We start from the raw sequence: 24216 nt of genomic DNA on the forward strand, positions 1-24216 counted from the left end.
GAGTAAAAGTACAAGTATCTTACCAGAAATGTACTTTAATAGAAGTAAAAGTCACCTTTTAGAATATTACTTGAGTAAAAAGAAAAAACTAAAAGAATCTTATAGTTAATGTATTTAAGTATCAAAAGTAAATGCTGTTAGTATCGGCTGTTGACATTACCTGTTTGAAATTCTTCTTGTTCCTCAGCCTTTGTCCCGTTTCTCGGTTACGGGGTCGGCATTTCCGGCTTCTTCCCGTTAGGGGTCGCTGGCGGGATTTGGCACAGTTTTTACGCCGGATGCCCTTCCTGACACAACCCTCCCTATTTATCCGGGCTTGGGACCGGCACTACAATGCACTGGTCTGTGCATTGCAGCGGCTAGGTAACTATGGGACAATTCAGTGTCTCCAATTAGCCTAGCAGCATGTCTTTGGACTGTGGGAGGAAACCGGAGCACCCGGAGGAAACCCACGCAGACACGGGGAGAACATGCAAACTCTGCACAGAAAGGACCCGGACCGCCCCACCCGAAGATCGAACCCAGGACCTTCTCGCTGTGAGGCGACAGTGCTACCCACTTAGCCACCGTGCCGCCCACATTACCTGTTTGAAATAATGTCATTATTTAATTTTTACCTTATTATTCGCCCTAAATTGCTCTGTTCCAACTTTTTTTAGAATGTGTTGTAGCTTAAAAAGCATTTATGTGTGTGTACAATCCCAATTCCAATGAAGTTGGGACGTTGTGTAAAACATGAATAAAAACAGAATACGATGATTTGCAAATCCTTTTCAACCCACATTCACTTGAATCCACTTCAAAGACGAGATATTTAATGTTCAAATGGATAAACTTTATTGTTTTTTTTTTGCAAATATTCACTCATTTTGAATTTGATGCCTGCAACACGTTCCAAAAAAGTTGGGACAGGGGCAACAAAAGACTGGGAAAGTTGATAAATGCTCAAAAAACACCTGTTTGGAACATTCCACAGGTGAACAGGTTAATTGGAAACAGGTGAGTGTCATGATTGGGTATAAAGGGAGCATCCAAGCAAGGATGGGGCGAGGTTCACCACTTTGTGAACATTTGTGTGAGCAAATAGTCCAACAGTTTAAGAACAACGTTTCTCAACGTGCAATTGCAAGGAATTTAGGGATTTCATCATCTACAGCCCATAATATCATCAAAAGATTCAGAGAATCTGGAGAAATCTGTGCAAGTGAGCAGCAAGGCCGAAAACCAACATTGAATACCCGTGACCTTCGATCCCTCAGGCAGCACTGCATTAAAAACCGACATCATTCTGTAACGGATATTAGCACATGGGCTCAGGAACACTTCAGAAAACCTTCGTCAGTGAACACAGTTCGTCGCTCCATCTACAAGTGCAAGTTAAAACTCTACCATGCAAAGCGAAAGCCATATATCAACAACACCCAGAAACACTGCCGGCTTCTCTGGGCCTGAGCTCATCTGAGATGGACCGACGCAAAGTGGAAAAGTGTCCTGTGGTCTGACGAGTCCACATTTCAAATTGTTTTGGAAATCATGGACGTCGTGTCCTCCGGGCCAAAGAGGAAAAGGACTGTCCGGATTGTTATCAGCGCTAAGTTCAAAAGCGAGCATCTCTGATGGTATGGGGGGGGGGGGTGTTAGTGCCCATGGGTAATGGGTAACTTGCACATCTGTGAAGGCACCATTAATGCTGAAAGGTACATACAGGTTTTGGAGCAACATATGCTGCCATCCAAGCGACGTCTTTTTCAGGGACGTCCCTGCTTATTTCAGCAAGACGATGCCAAGCCACCTTCTGCACGTGTTACAACAGCGTGGCTGTAGTAAAAGAGTGCGGGTACTAGACCGGCCTGCCTGCAGTCCAGACCTGTCTCCCATTGAAAATGTGTGGCGCATTATGAAGCGCGAAATACGACGACGGAGACCCCGGACTGTTGAGCAACTGAAGTTGTACATCAAGCAAGAATGGGAAAGAATTCCACCTACAAAGTCTCAACAATTAGTGTCCTCAGTTCCCAAACGCTTACTGAGTGTTGTTAAAAGGAAAGGTGATGTAACACAGTGGTAAACATGCCCCTGTCCCAACTTCTTTGGAACGTGTTGCAGGCATCAAATTCAAAATGAGTGAATATTTGCAAAAAACAATAAAGTTTATCCGTTTGAACATTAAATATTTTGTCTTTGTAGAGTATTCAGTTGAATGTGGGTTGAAAAGGATTTGCAAATTATCGTATTCTGTTTTTATTCATGTTTTACAAAACGTCCCAACTTCATTGGAATTGGGGTTGTAAGAATTGTAACGAAGTTGACCAGACAAAACATGAAATATTTTGGTTCATATAAGATAAAATAAGAGTCGATGTAAATGTAAGAAACACTGAATGTTTTATTTTGTATTTTCTATACTGTCCCAAAATGATTTCTGATTTGAGTAGTACATTCAAGTCATAGATACTGTATATATCCCAGTAACATAAAACCACTGAATTTTGGCAGAATTAATTTGAAGCAAAACTCAAGAAAGTTTAACAAAACATGTGTCACTTTTAGCTCTTTAATGATCTGCTCAACCATTAGTCTGGTAAAATAAGTTGTATTTAAATAATCTTGTTTGGGTTGTATATCTACTGCCTGATTGGTGTGTGTTAAACTCAGAAATATGGTCGATGACAGGTGTAGATGTTATTTTAGGGAAACCCCATTTCTAACTTGAAGCAGCAGGTAAAAATCATCCATGAACAATTTTAAAAGTTTAAAACGAGGAAAAGCAAAGAAATAATTTATAAACATTATTTTCTTGTTGAGACCATTAAAGTCAAATAAAGTACAAATACTCCAAAAAAATACTTACATACTGTAACGAAGTATTACTTTGTTACTTTACACTAGTGTTAATGTTCCGGTCGGACCAATCTAAGACGGCAATAATCTTCTAAGCAATAATCAAGAATAGCAACCAGTTTTTTAACTTTCATCTTTGTTTAAGCTTTTATGTTTTTCCTGTTAACAACAGCATATAATAGAGTCTTTGGTTCCTTTTTGTCCACTGATTTGTGTTTTAAATAACAAATTCTGTCACCATTACAGCTTAAACTTTATGTTTAACGTATAAAGAGAAGCAGGACTGATGGAAGATGTGAAAAATATCAATCATCTCCATTATGTAGATGACACGACACTCATAGCAGAATATCAAGAAGACCTGAAGGTTCATATAATAAAAGTTTAAAAAAACAAGTACAAAAAAAAACAAGACAAACATACGGGCACATTAAAGACTTGTTTTCTGGGAGTACAATAGACAGGAGTAACACAAATATAAACTATTTCTTTGTACTAATTTTCTGGCTTTTTATTTTAGCAATGGACCGACGGATCGTTCTCCTGGGAAAAACTGGATCAGGAAAGAGCTCCACTGGTAACACCATCCTTAAAGGAGCATATTTTGAGCAAAGATGTTCTCCTGCATCCGTGACAAAGACATGTAAAGCAAAAACCATACAACATATCAGTGTTGTTGATACACCTGGCATGTGTGACACAAATCTGTCTGAAGATCAACTGAAACATGAAATAGTGCAGTGTGTTAGGATGTCGGTTCCTGGTCCACACGTGTTCCTGCTGGTGATCAGACTGAGCAGGTTTACAGAGGAGGAACAGAACGCTGTAAAATGGATCCAGAAGAACTTTGGAAAAGATGCTTTACTCTACACCATCGTCCTGTTCACCCACACCGACCAGCTGGGAGACAGAACGATAGAAGAGTACTTGGAGGAGAGTCCAGAACTCGGGGAACTCATAAACACTTGTGGCGGCCGCTATTGTGCATTTAATAACAACGACCAGCAGTCCAACCAGGTTCAGAACCTGATGCAGAAGATAGATGATGTTGTTAAGAAGAATGGAGGGAAGCACTACACTAATGAGATGTATAAGAAAGCTCAGAGAGAACAAAGTGGTATCGACTGGGAGGCTGTAGGTGCAGCTGTAGGACTGGCTGTTTTAAAAAAATAACAAATTGTATAACAAATAACAAATCTCTTTCAAATATTCCCCCATTAATATAGCAAATGGTTGAAATTTGAAATGTATGTTTTAGTTGCATTTGGATGTAAAATGTGATTTAATTACATAACTGTTATATATAAATGAAGATTATATTGTACACGTGTGTGATTCTTGGGTTTCTTTGTTGCTGGACTTTATGTATCTCAAAAACTTCATATGAGCTGGAAATAAAGAGTTTAAATTATTTTTTTTTAATCTTGTGAAATGTTGAACCTGATCACATGACACTTCTGGTGCCTCTGTGCCCCCTTTTGTCCTTTTTATATTTTCCTCACTAGTCATCAAGGATGGAGAAACATTTACACTTTTGAATCACATGTCGAACAGTAAATAAATCAGCCTGGATTAGAACATTTATTCCCACTGATTAGATTCATCATCAAAGCATCTTTATTTTCAAATGAGCTTTTAGTATCATGTTATTAGCCGTGACTTTGTCCCCTTGTGTTCTTTCTTTTTAAAGGTTTGTTCATCGTAACAGAAGAACACTGGGTGGGAAAACGAAACCGAAACCAACTAATACACGTATAAGGTTATTAAGAGAACCGACTGGAACTGAAACACACATTGTGCAAATAATATCACAAGTTAAATATGTCAATAAAAAAGTATTCTTATCGCTTTTGTTTATCAGCCAAAATGTGAATCTGGATTGGTTGAAGTGAGTGCCAATACTTTTATCACGTGAGAAAATAGGGCGGGTTTTAGCACAAAGATCAGAGATCCGTGTACGTGGAAATAAAACGCAAAAAAAGCCAGAGACCTTGTTCAGGTAACTATTGATTTTTGATTAAAAATACAGACACTTTTGTACGCAGTTTAAGGGCCACAAGGTTTGGGATTAAAGAAATATTATGGACATAGTTTCTCCTGGTGTTAAAATGAGGGATGTTCATGATTTGGTAAAGTTATACTTTTATATCAGATTCACAGATAAAGAAATCCTCGATCTCCTGTAACATCAGCACCAGTTTGTTATTAGTGTAAGGAGCTGAAGCAGCTTTGTAATAAATTGGGATTATTTAGATCAGGGGAGCACAACATACGGCCCGCGGGCCAGATCCGGCCCGGCAAAACTCTCGATCCGGCCCGCCAGATGAAGTGCTGATGCATTTTTAAATAAATGATGCTGTCACTTTAAATTCACCGGGTAATTCCGTTATATTGCGACTGAAAAGTAAATGATGTAAATACAAGTTACTTCAGAGGTACCATGTGTTTGTCCAAACCAAGTACGAGTAAAAAAAGAAAAGTGGATCTCGAGCATAGAAATTTAACCCTGAATGGACAAACAAGTGTTTTCTTATGTCTGGTGTGCTTGCGACCACATTAATCAGTTGGTGTCAGAAAGATGCTGCAGTATCTCCCACTGACCAACATTTCTTCTAACTACCTGATTTTATGTAACTGTATTTAGTGCTGGGCGATTTTCACGATTAATTCGGTTCATTAATCGCGATTGTTTACATACTTTATATTTTAATTAAAATACCAACATGTCATGAGGCAGAAACTGACCAGACGCTCGCGGAATATAAATCAGGGAAAGTTGAATATTAAAAGGGCAAAAACAGGGTACAAAATCCAAAACCAGAGGATAAACAGACAGGCAGGAAACGGAAGACAGGAAGGATTATACACGGTAACGGTTAGATTCAGAAATAAGGACACAAACACGATCAGCAAAACTTCACAACGAGACTCAAACAGAAGAGTTTAAATAAGATGCGCATGGAACTGAACACAGCTGAACTGAATCAAAACTCCGGAGACGGTGAGCGCGATCAGGATTGGCTGACCGGGGACATGTGATAGTCACGTGACAGTCCAGGGGCTCATGGGAATTGTAGTCCATATGGTTAGACGTGGAATGTGCCCCGTCCATCCACCCCCCCAGTCACAAGAAGACAAAATCAAAGCTGAGCTGAGTGATTACTTGTAATTTGCAGTTTAAAAACAAAACATCTGCAGCAGATTAGATTTGCTAATTATTCTTCAGTTTAAAAAGAGTGCTCACACCTCGGAGAGCTGTTGCACAAAGCAGATTGTCATGAATCATGGTTCCAACACAAGATATGTCAGTTGAAACAAATGAGAGGATTATAAAACTCCTTCAAGAAGATAAATCATTGTGGAATGTTGCAAAAGATGTTGGCTGTTCCCAGTAAGCTGTGTTTAAAATCTGGACCAAGTACAAACAAAATGGGAAGGTTGTAAAAGGGAAGCATACTGGTAGACCAAGTAAGACATCAAAGCATCAAGATAGAAAACTTAAAGCAATATGTCTTGAAAACAGAAAATGCACAACAAAACAAATGAGAAACAAGTGGCCGGAAAGTGGAGTCAATGTCTGTGACTGAACTGTAAGAAATCACCTAAAAGAAATGGGATTTACATACAGAAAAGCCAAACAAAAGCCACCATTAACACCTAAAAAGAAAAGAACAAGGTTAAAGTAGGCTAAAGAAAAGCAATCGTGGACTGTGGGTGACTGGATAAAAGTGATCTTCAGTGATGAATCGCGAATCTGCATTGGGCAAGGTGATGATGCTGGAACTTTTGTTTGGTGTCTGTCCAATGAAATTTATGAAGATAACTGCCTAAAGAAAACATGTTAATTTCCACAGTTATTGATGATATGGGCCTGCATGTCGGGTAAAGGCACAGGGGAGATGGTCTTCAATAAATGCCAAAGTCCACATTGAAATTTTGGACGCTTTTCTTATTCCATCAGTTGAAAGGATGTTTGGTGATGATGACTTCATTTTTCAAGATGATAATGCATCTTGCCATAGGGCAAAGGACGTGAAAACTTTCCTTCAAGAAAACATATAATGTCAATGGCATGGCCTGCAAATAGTCCGGATCTCAATCCATTAGAAAATCTCTGGTGGAAATTGAAGAAAATGGTCAATGACAAGGTTCCAACCTGCAAAGCTGATCTGGCAACAGCAATAAGAGACAGTTGAAGAATGAAGAATACTGTTTGTCATTAGTTAACTCCATGCCTCAGAGAGTTTAAACCATTATAAAAGCCAGAGGTGGTGCAACAAAGTAATAATGGTGCAGTGTTTTCTAATGATTCCATAATTTTTTCCTCAGATTTGAGTGATTCCATATTTTTTTCCTCTACTTGATCTAAAAAAAAGCAATTGTGACTGACCACAACTATTATATTTGTTTCTTTTTTTATTGTTTCTTAATGCCAGAAGGTTGACAGTTTGAGAAATGATAGTTTTGTGGCATGTCTGTGATTTATTTTTTTTCTACAAAATTAAACAATTGAAAGAACATCTTCCAAGAGTGGTGATTCCATAATTTTTGCCAGGGGTTGTATAATCGAGGGTTACTGGATAACCACAGTAACACACAGTGGAGGCTGTGATCTGGGTACTGACAAGCCTACACACACTCCTCCATAATATTTCACCTTTTATCTCGAAATCAAAACTTACAAATATTTTAAGGCCACTGTAAAAAATATTTTTAAGTTTCAGTCTTGAAAATGAATATAAATGAATGTGAAATATTATGAGAATAAAGGTGAAATATTATGAGAATAAATGTGAAATATTATAAGAATAAATATGAAATATTATGAGAATAAAGGTGAAATATTATGAGAATAAATGTGAAATATTATAAGAATAAAGGTGAAATATTATGAGAATAAAGGTGAAATATTGTGAGAATAAAGGTGAAATATTATAAGAATAAATGTGAAATATTATGAGAATAAAGGTGAAATATTATGAGAATAAATGTGAAATATTATAAGAATAAAGGTGAAATATTATGAGAATAAAGGTGAAATATTGTGAGAATAAAGGTGAAATATTATGAGAATAAATGTGAAATATTATAAGAATAAAGGTGAAATATTATCAGAATAAAGGTGAAATATTATGAGAATAAATGTGAAATATTATAAGAATAAAGGTGAAATATTATGAGAATAAAGGTGAAATATTATGAGAATAAAGGTGAAATATTATGAGAATAAATGTAAAATATTATCAGAATAAAGGTGAAATATTATGAGAATAAAGGTGAGATATTATCAGAATAAAGGTGAAATATTATGAGAATAAAGATGAAATATTATGAGAATAAAGGTGAAATATTATGAGAATAAATGTGAAATATTATGAGAATAAAGGTGAAATATTATGAGAATAAATGTGAAATATTATAAGAATAAAGGTGAAATATAGAAATAAAGGTGAAATATTATGAGAATAAAGGTGAAATATTATGAGAATAAAGGTGAAATATTATGAGAATAAAGGTGAAATATTATCAGAATAAAGGTGAAATATTATAGAAATAAAGGTGAAATATTATCAGAATAAAGGTGAAATATTATCAGAATAAAGGTGAAATTTTATAGAAATAAAGGTGAAATATTATCAGAATAAAGGTGAAATATTATCAGAATAAAGGTGAAATATTATAGAAATAAAGGTGAAATATTATCAGAATAAAGGTGAAATATTATCAGAATAAAGGTGAAATATTATAGAAATAAAGGTGAAATATTATCAGAATAAAGGTGAAATATTATAGAAATAAAGGTGAAATATTATCAGAATAAAGGTGAAATATTATCAGAATAAAGGTGAAATATTATAGAAATAAAGGTGAAATATTATAGAAATAAAGGTGAAATATCATCAGAATAAAGGTGAAATATTATAGAAATAAAGGTGAAATATTATCAGAATAAAGGTGAAATATTATCAGAATAAAGGTGAAATATTATAGAAATAAAGGTGAAATATTATAGAAATAAAGGTGAAATATTATCAGAATAAAGGTGAAATATCATCAGAATAAAGGTGAAATATTATAGAAATAAAGGTGAAATATTATAGAAATAAAGGTGAAATATTATCAGAATAAAGGTGAAATATTATGAGAATAAAGGTGAAATATTATCAGAATAAAGGTGAAATATAAGAATAAAGGTGAAATATTATCAGAATAAAGGTGAAATATTATAGAAATAAAGGTGAAATATTATAAGAATAAAGGTGAAATATTATCAGAATAAAGGTGAAATATTATCAGAATAAAGGTGAAATATAGAAATAAAGGTGAAATATTATCAGAATAAAGGTGAAATATAAGAATAAAGGTGAAATATTATCAGAATAAAGGTGAAATATTATCAGAATAAAGGTGAAATATTATCAGAATAAAGGTGAAATATAAGAATAAAGGTGAAATATTATGAGATAAAAGGTGAAATATTATGAGAATAAAGGTGAAATATAGAAATAAAGGTGAAATATAGAAATAAAGGTGAAATATGAGAATAAAGGTGAAATATAGAAATAAAGGTGAAATATGAGAATAAAGGTGAAATATAGAAATAAAGGTGAAATATTATAGAAATAAAGGTGAAATATTATGAGAATAAAGGTGAGATATTATGAGAATAAAGGTGAAATATTATGAGAATAAAGGTGAAATATAGAAATAAAGGTGAAATATGAGAATAAACGTGAAATATAGAAATAAAGGTGAAATATGAGAATGAAGGTGAAATATAGAAATAAAGGTGAAATATGAGAATAAAGGTGAAATATAGAAATAAAGGTGAAATATTATAGAAATAAAGGTGAAATATTATGAGAATAAAGGTGAGATATTATGAGAATAAAGGTGAAATATTATGAGAATAAAGGTGAAATATTGTGAGAATAAAGGTGAAATATAAGAATAAAGGTGAAATATAAGAATAAAGGTGAAATATAAGAATAAAGGTGAAATATTATAAGAATAAAGGTGAAATATAAGAATAAAGGTGAAATATTATAAGAATAAAGGTGAAATATAAGAATAAAGGTGAAATATAAGAATAAAGGTGAAATATAAGAATAAAGGTGAAATATTATAAGAATAAAGGTGAAATATAAGAATAAAGGTGAATTATTATAAGAATAAAGGTGAAATATTATGAGAATAAAGGTGAAATATTATGAGAATAAAGGTGAAATATTATGAGAATAAAGGTGAAATATTATCAGAATAAAGGTGAAATATAAGAATAAAGGTGAAATATTATCAGAATAAAGGTGAAATATTATGAGAATAAAGGTGAAATATAGAAATAAAGGTGAAATATGAGAATAAAGGTGAAATATAGAAATAAAGGTGAAATATGAGAATAAAGGTGAAATATAGAAATAAAGGTGAAATATTATAGAAATAAAGGTGAAATATTATAGAAATAAAGGTGAAATATTATGAGAATAAAGGTGAAATATTATGAGAATAAAGGTGAAATATAGAAATAAAGGTGAAATATGAGAATAAAGGTGAAATATAGAAATAAAGGTGAAATATGAGAATAAAGGTGAAATATAGAAATAAAGGTGAAATATTATAGAAATAAAGGTGAAATATTATCAGAATAAAGGTGAAATATTATAGAAATAAAGGTGAAATATTATGAGAATAAAGGTGAAATATTATGAGAATAAAGGTGAAATATTATCAGAATAAAGGTGAAATATTATGAGATAAAAGGTGAAATATTATGAGAATAAAGGTGAAATATAGAAATAAAGGTGAAATATTATAGAAATAAAGGTGAAATATTATGAGAATATGAGCGCACCGGTGACGCACATTCAACTAAATAAACCCAGTTTATTACAAAGCTGCTTCAGCGTCATTTCTTTATTTGTGAACTTTACCAAATCATGAACATCCTTCATCCAACACAAGGAGGTGCTATAGCCTTAATAATTCCACTTCAATCCCCAAATTGAAACTTAAAGTGGCCCTGATACGCCGTGGTTTTTTTGTGACTTCTAAATAGAAGTTCTGAAGTACTTGCAGATAGCTGTTGAAAGGTTTTGTTTTTTATTTAGCTTTTGCGTGATGCGATAATGTCAGACGAACCTAAAACAGCAATAATTCTAAAAATAGCAACTTTTAACTTTGGTTAAGATTCTATGTTTTCTCTGTAATATATACTGTAGAGTCTTTGCTTCCTTCTTAACACTGATGTGTGTTTTAAATAACAACCGGTGTGTGTTACCCTTCACTGTCACCATTAGACTTTAGACTGTACACTTAACATATAAAGAGAAGCAGGACTGAAGGAAGATGATAAAATATCAATAATCTCCAACATGTAGATGACACGACACCCATAGCAGAATATCAAGAAGACCTGAAGGTTCTTGTAATGAAAGTAAAAAAAAAAAACGGGTGCGTTTCACAAAACGTTCCTAACCTTGTACTTAAGAACATTCTTACATGTACGAGTGTTTCCTGAAACCCTTCGTAACTAACGTAGTACTTCAAATCGTTAGTAAATTATGAGTAGTATATGTTCAGAGGGCAGTAAAAGTGGCACAGAAATAGATGGCATTGGTTAGCTATAACTCTGCCATTAAAAAGCTGCTTGGCCATGATGTCCTGTTACTCAGGTGGAGCCATTTGACTGGACTGTGCAGAGGAAAGCCTAGAAGACCCAGGACTGCTGCAAAGTGAAGATTGCACAGGGGATGTAGGCTGAGGTGGGGTAGATGGGTAGATGGGAACTTTAAACATACACCTAGTCCCCCAGATATCCCTTCAGTGGCTGTTGGATCTAGTATTCTCAGTGTTACTTCATCTTCCACAGTAAGGTCTGTTGTAGATGACTGACCTCCACCTGTGTTAGCTCTCTCTTTCCCAGATTGTGCCTCATTTGCACCATAGGCTCACAATGCTTCTGGTTTGATGCACGAAAGGTTAATTGTGCGCTAATTTATAGGCTTGATATGCATAGATAGCGATTGCAAATGTAATGTTTGTGTACCAGTTATTTAAAGATCTATTGATCATTAGTTTTTAAAAAATGTTTCTTAATGAATTGTTCGCTTGTTGTAATATAATAATGAGAAATTGAATATGTAATCGGTGATTCAGTTTTCACCTGGCTTTGGCTTGTCTACAAAGAACCTCTTGCACCTCGTTTGTAGTTTCGGAGACTTACGGTTTCGTTCTTAAGGTTGTTCGTAAATCGCTAAGATCAATCATTATCAGGAAACCCAGAGTGAAAAAAGACAAACGTACAGGCATATTAAAGACTTGTTTTAATGGAAATACATTAGTAAGAAGTAACACAAATATAAACTATTTATTTTGTGCTCATTTCCTTGCTTTTTATTTTAGCAATGGCCCGACGGATCGTTCTCCTGGGAAAAACTGGATCAGGAAAGAGCTCCACTGGTAACACCATCCTAAGAGGAGAATATTTTAAGCATGAATGTTCTCCTGCATCCGTGACAAAGAAATGTGAAGCAAAAACCATAAAGCGTATCAGTGTTGTTGATACACCTGGCATGTTTGACACAAATCTGTCTAAAGATAAACTGAAACATGAAATAAAGGAATGTGTGAAGATGTCGGTTCCTGGTCCACACGTGTTCCTGCTGGTGATCAGACTGGGCAGGTTTACCGAGGAGGAGAAGAACGCGGTGAAATGGATCCAGGAGAACTTTGGAGAAGATGCTTCACTCTACACCATCGTCCTGTTCACCCACGCCGATCAGCTGGGGAAAAAAACGATAGAAGAGTATTTGGAGGAGAGTCCAGAACTCAGGCGAATCATCAACACTTGTGGCGGCCGCTATTGTTCATTTAATAACAACGACCAGCAGCCCAACCAGGTTCAGAACCTGATGCAGAAGATAGATGATGTTGTTGAGAAGAATGGAGGGAAGCACTACACTAATGAGATGTATAAGAAAGCTCAGAGAGAACTACGTGGTATTGATTGGGAGGCTGTAGGTGCAGTTGCCCTTGGTGCAGCTGCCATAGGTGTGATGGCTGTTTTAAAAAAATAACATAACAAATAACAAATCTCTTCGAAATATTCCCCCAATTAATATAGCAAATGGTCGTTATTTCAACAGATCTTAACCAATTTAAAATTCTGTTCTGTATTATATGTCAGTATCCCCTCACTTCTCTCTCTCTCTGTCTATTTTGGGTTGAATGTTGAGCTTGTTGTCACGCATTTGTCATTTTAATTTTATAAGTTTGGGACTGAAGCGCATGTTACAGTAAATAATATAATATGACATATTTTCATTTTTGAACCCTCCTATTTCGATCTGTTCATCCCTCCCCTCAGACACAGCCAATCACGTGTGTCTAGGCAATCCGAGGTCGATAACACCACCGAGAATCGAGAGATGTTCACACGTCACAAAATACGAGTCAGAGTGAAGTCACGAGACAATATAATCTACACAAAACATATATTATAAATGTAGAGTAGAAATAGAAAAATAATCTGTAAGTTCAGATAAAAACAACAACAGATTAGCGAGTGTATTTAGCTGTTTTACTTTGTGTCTTTACTTTCCTCCTCATTGTGTAAATGCATGTAATTTCTGTAACAAGAAGGTTCCAGTTAAAAGCTTCAACTGATACGTTTAAACTGATCTCATAACCGCTGCTTACCTGAGCTTCTGTTCTTCCAGATGCTATTGCATTTATAAGCGTGCGTCCCATTAGGAATAGAATCCGTTATTTTGTAAATGTGCTTATAATTAAAAACCTCCAAACTTTTCTCGGTCGTGAAGTAAAACAGGAAGTCGTTAGAAAGCCGATCGAGCGTTTCATTATTACGTCGTCTGTGTGACGCAAACGGAATAAATGCAAATAACAGCATTTCTTACTAACAATTATAATCAGAAGCTCTGATTGGTTCAGAAAGCATCTTACAACCATCAGCACCGATTCTGTAGGAGCGTTCCATTCACCCCGGCTGTTCCTGTGAAGTGCACTACGTAGGGTACTCCACCATTTTAAGTGAGATTCTAAAGTCGCTCTGTGTGTCTAATAAACATCTGTCCTGCTCGCTGTGTTGTCATGTATCTGCTTCTCATCTCTCACGTGTGTGACTGTATCTGATATAAAATAATATTTAGTAGAGATTTAATGTGAGTTTATTGTTGCTGTTACCAGTGACATGCTGAAGTGTGTATGATGACACTGTATATAATATGAAGTTGTATCATTAGATCTATCTAGATCATCATCATTGCACTCCCTGTAATCAAATTTTTCATGTTTTAATTGCATTTGGGTGTAAAATATAGTGTGATGCTTGATTCTTGGGTTTCTTTGTTGATGTACTTTATCTAAATCTCAAACGAGCTTCATATGAGCTGGAAATAAAGAGTTTAAACTTAATCTACTATTTTGTTTCTTTAATTCTTGTGAAATGTTCACATGATCACATGACACTTTGGTGCACTATTAATTTAACACACCATTATACACCGATCAGCCATAACATTAAAACCACCTCGTTCCTACACTCAGCTCCACTTACCATATAGAAACACTTTGTAGTTCTACAATTACTGACTGTAGTCCATCTATTTCTCTACATGCTTTGTTACCCTCCTTTCATGCTGTTCTTTAAAGGTCAGGACCCCCACAGAGCAGGTATTATTTAGGTGGTGGATGATTCTCAGCACTGCAGTGACACTGACATGGTGCTGGTGTGTTAGTGTGTGTTGTAGGTCCTGACGATTAAAGAACAGCAAGAAAGGAGCTAACAAAATATGTAGAGAAACAGATGAACTACAGTCAGTAATTGTAGAACTACAAAGTGCTTCTATATGGTAAGTGGAGCTGATAAAATGGACAGTGAGTGTAGAAACAAGGAGGTGGTTTTAATGTTATGCCTCATCGGTGTATAAGATTATATACTTTCCACTTAGGGGCAGTTGTAGCCTAGTGGTTGAGGAACTGGACTAGGCCATCGTTTCAAGGTCATGTGAGTTCTATCTACTACAGAAGCATGATGGTTAAAGCTTTTCTCATGATTCTCTTCATCAGATTTTCATTATTTATTGATTTTGTTTTGGTGACGAGGCGTCGGCCAGTGCGTACAAGAAACACTATACTGAAAAAGGACGTCGAACAGGTCTGTTCACACGTGACTGCATTCAGATAAAGGATAGAGAATCTTAAGCCTGCAGAAGTAAGTGAATAACAAGGTGTGGGGGAATTTTAAAGACGTACGTCACAAATCACCTGACGCAGAAAGTTAGAATAAAGCAGGTCTTTAGTTTAGAGTTTACTGTGGGATCTGTGGGATCTACACGGCTTACTGTTACTCGTTTGTAATATTTGGTAAGTACCTACAAGATTCGAACCTTACTACTAACTTATATTAATACTAATATATATATTTGTATATTAGGGCTGTCGTTAATTTCGAGAATTAAACATTTTAATGAAACGATGTTTTATTGGGCTGTGTTTGTGCCACTTTAAACATGCTTTACTGTGGTAATCTGCGCTGCTTTAACATAGTAACATTGTGTTTATAACGATAACACGAGTCGTTTCCAGTTTGCGTAGTTTTTAATTTTATAAAATTATTTATTGGTAAATTAAATTTCTTGCAATAAAAATGTGCATAACTGGTTGATTTTGTTTGGTTATTCTTTGCAGACGATAATCTCAAATAAAAAATTTTAATCGTGTGACAGCCCTAGTATGTATTTAAAATAATGATATATATTAATATATATTTTAATTTAATATAATTGTAGAATTATTTAATTTGATCATACTAACATTCTGATATTTATAAATTCAAAATATACAGACATAAAGTTTAATACAAATTTATAGTGTACAGTGTTTAAATAATGTTCTGTTATTGTTATATATAATATAATATAATATTCCATATAAAGAAGCAAAAACCAACCACTTTGCTCACACTCAGATATGCAAACTTTAACTGGTGAATTTGTGAACTTAATGAAAAGGCAAAAGAAAAAAAAATAATATTTACACAACATATGCTATTTAAGAACACATGGTATTACATTAAATGAACATTTCTTTCTGTTCTTTGTTAAAGTACAAAAAAAACAACTAAACTGCAGTGCATTTTTAGTTTACTTAGTTTTTTTTTCCTTTTCTTATTTTAGAATGATATATCCTGGACACTTTGTTGAACATTATCTGTTAAGGTTGGCACTAGGCCAATAAGGTTTGTTAGGAACCACAAAGCGAACACCAACCACAGCCACAGAGATTAAGTCAATGAGTTTATTTATTAAACACCAAAGGTACCAAAAAACCAGTGGCACTAGGGAGCGGCAGCAGGGGTGATCAAACCGCTGAGCAGGGAAGAGGGAGGAGATGAGCAGGAACCAAGGAGAGGGCAGGGAGAACCGACAGGAGTGCTGGAGGCAGGAGGGACTGGGAGGATTGTCGGAGAAGGCAGCAGTAGAGCAGGAGGCGGATGGAACCAGACAGCCGGCAGGAGGATCGGTGGCAGAGTTGGAGCCAGGTGAATCCAAGTAGAAGGCAGGAGAAACCGGCGGAAGCACTGGAGCCAGGAACAAGGAACACCGGAAATCCAGGGGAAGCAAAGAGCTGTAGAAAAGTTCACAAAACCAAGAGATCTGAGCAGTCTTTCAAACTGGTATCATCAGACAATCTGGTGAAGAGTGGTGGAAAGTCAGAGCCTTATGAAGGTTGGGGAATGAGGAGTTAATTGGGAACAGGTGAGCTCAATCAGCACTGGGAGAGATCTATTGGCTGGGGAATTGGGCTGATGATCCCTTTGGCTTCACCAGGTGTCGCCAGAATGTTCCAATGCAAGGTATAATGATAAAACCAGCCTGGTGGAACTCCTAACATTATCTTTTTAATTTTTTCTGGCATGTGGGTGTGTCATCTATTGTGTGTTTGCTCCTTTGTTAAATAATGCTATGGTGCTATGGAACCCTCATTGGGTGTTCATACTTGTGTTGACCCATTGTTAAATTTGAACAATGCCAGTGGTCTTTGCTTAATGCATTTATCGAAGTTGTGATCACCTGAAATTCCTCAACTGCACACCAGAGAAGGTCCTCGGTTCTCTCCGTGCATTTTCTCTGACATCATGTGACATCACAACCTGTGTTTGGTTGCTTTAGACGTCTTTGGTCTGGAATTGTAACGAATACAGTAAAGGAAAACAAGCATCTATTCACTTTTGTGTTATAGATTGTACTTTGAGTAGAAATGTCCACTTCACGTGTAAACATTCAACTTTGTATCTGAATATGAACATCAAAATGTGAACAAAATATGTTAATAGAAACAAAAAATCGTTCATAGGCATCAACGCTGTTTAAAATTCTTACCTGTTTTGGGGCTCTGTTTTGCTTTGGTCAACTTCAGTAGGCTACTTACACATGCCTCACGGTAACTAGAAAAAAACGAGGGATGAGTCTCACCACATAGCACAGCCACATCTACACACAAACGTTACGAACAGTGTTGTTACTCCTACATACATTCAACTGATGGCGTTATCAACTAAATATCACCAGATAACAAAATGTCATGTACAAATAGCTTATGTTGGTAATGTTATGAACGCTGGCTCTCTAGTGTATTACTTTTGGCTAGATCATTAGCTAGTTGTTTATCAACTGGCCGATTAGTTCTATGTTCAGCGAGCTAGCTCGCTTTCTGTCTTGATAGCGTTTTAAAAGAGTAGGTGACTATTATCAAGTAATTCTAATTTCTGTACCAGTTACTGATGAAATAAAGACGTCTTTCTGTCTGAGTGATAAAAAAAACTAGTATTTGTGTTACATATACAGTGTATCACAAAAGTGAGTACACCCCTCACATTTCTGCAAATATTTCATTATATCTTTTCATGGGACGACACTATAGATATGAAACTTGGATATAACTTAGAGTAGTCAGTGTACAACTTGTATAGCAGTGTAGATTTACTGTCTTCTGAAAATAACTCAACACACAGCCATTAATGTCTAAATAGCTGCAACATAAGTGAGTACACCCCACAGTGAACATGTCCAAATTGTGCCCAAATATTTTGTGTGACCACCATTTTTATCCAGCACTGCCTTAACCCTCCTGGGCATGGAATTCACCAGAGCTGCACAGGTTGCTACTGGAATCCTCTTCCACTCCTCCATGATGACATCACGGAGCTGGTGGATGTTAGACACCTTGAACTCCTCCACCTTCCACTTGAGGATGCGCCACAGGTGCTCAATTGGGTTTAGTCCATCACCTTTACCTTCAGCTTCCTCAGCAAGGCAGTTGTCATCTTGGAGGTTGTGTTTGGGGTCGTTATCCTGTTGGAAAACTGCCATGAGGCCCAGTTTTCGAAGGGAGGGGATCATGCTCTGTTTCAGAATGTCACAGTACATGTTGGAATTCATGTTTCCCTCAATGAACTGCAGCTCCCCAGTGCCAGCAACACTCATGCAGCCCAAGACCATGATGCTACCACCACCATGCTTGACTGTAGGCAAGATACAGTCGTCTTGGTACTTCTCACCAGGGCGCCGCCACACATGCTGGACACCGTCTGAGCCAAACAAGTTTATCTTGGTCTCGTCAGACCACAGGGCATTCCAGTAATCCATGTTCTTGGTCTGCTTGTCTTCAGCAAACTGTTTGCTGGCTTTCTTGTGCGTCAGCTTCCTTCTGGGATGACGACCATGCAGACCGAGTTGATGCAGTGTGCGGTGTATGGTCTGAGCACTGACAGGCTGACCTCCCACGTCTTCAACCTCTGCAGCAATGCTGGCAGCACTCATGTGTCTATTTTTTAAAGCCAACCTCTGGATATGACGCCGAACACGTGGACTCAACTTCTTTGGTCGACCCTGGCGAAGCCTGTTCCGAGTGGAACCTGTCCTGGAAAACCGCTGTATGACCTTGGCCACCATGCTGTAGCTCAGTTTCAGGGTGTTAGCAATCTTCTTATAGCCCAGGCCATCTTTGTGGAGAGCAACAATTCTATTTCTCACATCCTCAGAGAGTTCTTTGCCATGAGGTGCCATGTTGAATATCCAGTGGCCAGTATGAGAGAATTGTACCCAAAACACCAAATTTAACAGCCCTGCTCCCCATTTACACCTGAGACCTTGACACATGACACCAGGGAGGGACAACGACACATTTGGGCTCAATTTGGACATGTTCACTGTGGGGTGTACTCACTTATGTTGCAGCTATTTAGACATTAATGGCTGTGTGTTGAGTTATTTTCAGAAGACAGTAAATCTACACTGCTATACAAGCTGTACACTGACTACTCTAAGTTATATCCAAGTTTCATGTCTATAGTGTTGTCCCATGAAAAGATATAATGAAATATTTGCAGAAATGTTAGGGGTGTACTCACTTTTGTGATACACTGTAATGCAAACTGTACTATTACCAAAGACGGATTATTGTTTAAACTGACAGAAAAGAAAATCCAGCTTAAACTTATTGTACCGTATTGTGATTCACAGCAAAAATATGCTTACTGTAGGATTCGTCCACCACTGAATCTTGACCATGATCCTTTGCACATACAGTAAAATGCAGTGTATAGGTTCTACAGTAAGAAATTGATCATTCTACAGTAGTAATACAGTAAAAACTACAGAAATTTGTTACAGTGTACCTGAAGGCCAGACTTGAATCTTACCAGAAATTTACTTTGATAGAAGTAAAAGTCACCTTTTAGAATATTACTTGAGTAAAAGTCGACATTTATCTGATAGTTAATGTACTTAAACATTAAAAATAAAAGTAAATGCTGTTTTTACCTTATTACTAGCACTAAATTGCTCTGTTCCAACTTTTTAGAATGTGTTGTAGCTTAAAAATGCATTTATGTGTGTGTAAGAATTGTAACGAAGCAGACCAGACAAAACATGAAATATTTTGTTCCATATAAAATAAAATAAGAGTTGATATGAATGTAAAAGAAATGCTGAATCTGTTTTATTTGTATTTTCTATACTGTCCCAATATGATTTCTGATTTGGGTAGTACATTCAAGTCAAGAAAGTTTAACAAAACATGTGGCACTTTTAGCTCTTTAATGATCTGCTCAACCACTAGTTTAAGTCGAAATATTTGGGTAAAATAAACTGAATTTAAATCATGTTTTTTGGGTCGTATCTACTGCCTGATTGACGTGTGTTAAACTCAAAAACATGGTAGATGACAGGTGTAGATGTTATTTTTTAAGAAAACACCATTTCTAACTTGAAGCAGCAGCTAAAAATCATCCATGAAAAGTTTAAAAAGTTTAAAACAAGGAAAAGCAAAGAAATAATTTATAAACATTATTTTCTTGTTCAGACCATTAAAGTCAAATAGAGTACTTAAGTACTGTAACGAAGTATTATTATTACTTCGTTACTTTACACCACTGGCGTTAATGTTCCGGTTAAGTCTGACGAGTTTTCCAACTTCCATCTTTCATCTATGTTTTCCCTGTAAACAACGGTTTGGAGTCTTTGGTTCCTTTTTTCCACTGATGTTTGTTTTAAATAACAAATGATGTGTGTTACCCTTCACTGAGTGAGCATTCTGTCACCATTACAGTTTAAACTTTATGCTTAATGTATAAAGAGAAGCAGGACAGGAGGAAGATGATCAAGGATTTGTGGAAAAAATATCAATAACTCACATTATGTAGATGACACGACACTTACAACCCCTGGCAAAAATTATGGAATCACCACTCTTGGAAGATGTTCTGTCAATTGTTTAATTTTGTAGAAAAAAAATAAATCACAGACATGCCACAAAACTATCATTTTTCAAAATGTCAACCTTCTGGCATTAAGAAACAATAAAAAAAAGAAACAAATATAATAGTTGTGGTCAGTCACAATTGCTTTTTTTAGATCAAGTAGAGGAAAAAAATATGGAATCACTCAAATCTGAGGAAAAAATTATGGAATCACTCTGTAATTTGCAGTTTAAAAACAAAACATCTGCAGCAGATTAGATTTGCTAATTATTCTTCAGTTTAAAAAGAGTGCTCACACCTCGGAGAGCTGTTGCACAAAGCAGATTGTCATGAATCATGGTTCCAACACAAGATATGTCAGTTGAAACAAGTGAGAGGATTATAAAACTCCTTCAAAAAGATAAATCATTGTGGAATGTCGCAGAAGATGTTGGTTGTTCCCAGTAAGCTGTGTTTAAAATCTGGACCAAGTACAAACAAAATGGGAAGGTTGTAAAAAGCATCAAGATAGAAAACTTAAAGCAATATGTCTTGAAAACAGAAAATGTACAACAAAACAAATGAGAAACAAGTGGCCGAAAAGTGGAGTCAATGTCTGTGACTGAACTGTAAGAAATCACCTAAAAGAAATGGGATTTACATACAGAAAAGCCAAACAAAAGCCATCATTAACACCTAAAAAGAAAAGAACAAGGTTAAAGTAGGCTAAAGAAAAGCAATCGTGGACTGTGGGTGACTGGATAAAAGTGATCTTCAGTGATGAATCGCGAATCTGCATTGGGCAGGGTGATGATGCTGGAACTTTTGTTTGGTGTCTGTCCAATGAAATTTATGAAGATAACTGCCTAAAGAAAACATGTTAATTTCCACAGTTGTTGATGATATGGGCCTGCATGTCGGGTAAAGGCACAGGGGAGATGGTCTTCAATAAATGCCAAAGTCCACATTGAAATTTTGGACGCTTTTCTTATTCCATCAGTTGAAAGGATGTTTGGTGAAGATGACTTCATTTTTCAAGATGATAATGCATCTTGCCATAGGGCAAAGGACGTGAAAACTTTCCTTCAAGAAAACATATAATGTCAATGGCATGGCCTGCAAATAGTCCGGATCTCAATCCATTTGAAAATCTCTGGTGGAAATTGAAGAAAATGGTCAATGACAAGGTTCCAACCTGCAAAGCTGATCTGGCAACAGCAATAAGAGACAGTTGGAGGCAGATTGATGAAGAATACTGTTTGTCATTAGTTAACTCCATGCCTCAGAGAGTTTAAACCATTATAAAAGCCAGAGGTGGTGCAACAAAGTAATAATGGTGCAGTGTTTTCTAATGATTCCATAATTTTTTCCTCAGATTTGAGTGATTCCATATTTTTTTCCTCTACTTGATCTAAAAAAAAGCAATTGTGACTGACCACAACTATTATATTTGTTTCTTTTTTTATTGTTTCTTAATGCCAGAGGGTTGACAGTTTGAGAAATGATAGTTTTGTGGCATGTCTGTGATTTATTTTTTTTCTACAAAATTAAACAATTGAAAGAACATCTTCCAAGAGTGGTGATTCCATAATTTTTGCCAGGGGTTGTATAGCAGAATATCAAGAAGACCTGAAGGTTCTTAAAATGAAAGTCAAGAAAACAGTGAAAAAAGACAAACATACAGGCACATTAAAGACTTGTTTTCTGGAAATACATTAGACAGGAGTAACACAAATATAAACTATTTATTTTGAGCTAATTTTCTTGTTTTTTATTTTAGCAATGGAACGACGGATCGTTCTCCTGGGAAAAACTGGATCAGGAAAGAGCTCCACTGGTAACACCATCCTTAAAGGCAAACATTTTAAGCGTGGATGTTCTTCTAAATCCTTAACAAAGACATGTGAAGCAAAAACCATAAAGCGTATCAGTGTTGTTGATACACCTGGCATGTCTGACACAAATCTGTCTGAAGATCAACTGAAACATGAAATAGCGCAGTGTGTTAGGAAGTCGGTTCCTGGTCCACACGTGTTCCTGCTGGTGATCAGACTGGGCAGGTTTACAGAGGAGGAACAGAACGCTGTAAAATGGGTCCAGCAGAACTTTGGAGAAGATGCTTCATGCTACACCATCGTCCTGTTCACCCACACCGACCAGCTGGAAGACAGAACAATAGAAGAGTACTTGGAGGAGAGTCCAGAACTCAGGGAACTCATAAACACTTGTAGCGGCCGCTATTGTGCGTTTAATAACAACGACCAGCAGCCCAACCAGGTTCAGAACCTGATTCAGAAGATAGATGATGTTGTTAAGAAGAATGGAGGGAAGCACTACACTAGTGAGATGTATGAGGAAGCTCAGAGAGAGCTAAGTCGTATCAACTGGAAGACCGCAGGTTTAGTAGCTGCAGGTGTAGCTGGCGCAGGTTTAGCTACCATAGGTGCAGTTGCCATAGGTGCAGCTGCCATAAGTGCAGCTGGTGCAGGTGCAGCAGGTGCAGCCGGTGTAGCTGCTTTAAGTGAAGCTGTCCTACGTGCAGCTGTAAAAACTGTAAAACTTGTATGAAAAGGGTGGTGGAATAATAATCAGCAATAACAAATCTATTTGAAATATTCCCCCAATTAATATTATTATCGTTATTTTAACAGATCTTAGCAACTATACAATTTATCTGTCAAAATCTTCTCCCACGTTACAGTAAATAATAAAATATCACATATTATCATTTCTGAAACCCTTTTATTTCTATCTGGGCCTGAAATAAAAATGAAAGTTACTTGATGTTAACTGCTTTTAATAAAAGTCGGTCGTGCTCACTGTGTTATCATGTATCTGTATCTGATATAAAATAATATTTAGTAGAGATTTAATGTGAGTTTATTGTTTGCTGTTACCGGTGACAGGCTGCGGGGACTTGTTGTATCATTAGATAAGAATAAGATGTTTTAGCGAAGTAATTCTGTATTTATTACACAACTAAAATACTGTGTTTTATACTTACTGAGTAATTACTGCAATTTTATGGGTCATGGGTTCAATGGTATTTTATACTTGTCCAAAAATTCTAGAAGATCATCATTGTACTCACTGTGTTTTGATCTTTCTTGGTTTTAATTGCATTTGGGTGTAAAATATAGTGTGTTTTTACTACATGTTGTGATTCTTGGGTCTCTTTGCCGATGTACTTTATGTAAATCTCAAATAAACTTCATGGAAACTGAAAATAAAGAGTTTAAACTAAATCTACTGATGTTTTTTTTTCATTCTTGTGAAATGTTGAACATAATCACATGACACTGTGGTGCATCAGCCATAACGTTAAAACCACCTCGTTTCTACACTCAGCTCCACTTACCATATAGAAGCATTTTGTAGTTCTACAATTACTAACTGTAGTCCATCTGTTTCTCTACATGCTTTGTTACCCCCTTTCACCCTGTTCTTCAATGGTCAGGACCACCACAGGAGCAGGTATTATTTAGGTGGTGGATGATTCTCAGCACTGCAGTGACACTGACATGGTGGTGGTGTGTTAGTGTGTGTTGTGCTGGTATGAGTGGATCAATACTGTGTCCACTCACTGTCCACTCTATTAGACACTCCTACCTAGT

The 24216-nt window shown here is 36.1% G+C and overlaps 1 protein-coding gene across 1 annotated transcript in view; it reads left to right on the top strand.

Moving 5' to 3' along the window:
• Nucleotides 1–23170, top strand: part of LOC134328495 (uncharacterized) — a 38816-nt gene extending 15646 nt beyond the window's left edge. The window contains exons 6-10 of the mRNA XM_063009587.1: nucleotides 3362–3975; nucleotides 4777–4840; nucleotides 12244–12906; nucleotides 16238–16402; nucleotides 22383–23170. Coding sequence (XP_062865657.1) covers nucleotides 3362–3975; nucleotides 4777–4840; nucleotides 12244–12906; nucleotides 16238–16402; nucleotides 22383–23170 — 2294 coding nt within the window. The remainder of the gene's footprint in view (nucleotides 1–3361; nucleotides 3976–4776; nucleotides 4841–12243; nucleotides 12907–16237; nucleotides 16403–22382) is intronic.
• Nucleotides 23171–24216: the final 1046 nt, after the last annotated feature.

The sequence above is a fragment of the Trichomycterus rosablanca genome, chromosome 15 (genome assembly GCF_030014385.1).
Source record: "Trichomycterus rosablanca isolate fTriRos1 chromosome 15, fTriRos1.hap1, whole genome shotgun sequence".
NCBI lineage: Eukaryota > Metazoa > Chordata > Actinopteri > Siluriformes > Trichomycteridae > Trichomycterus > Trichomycterus rosablanca.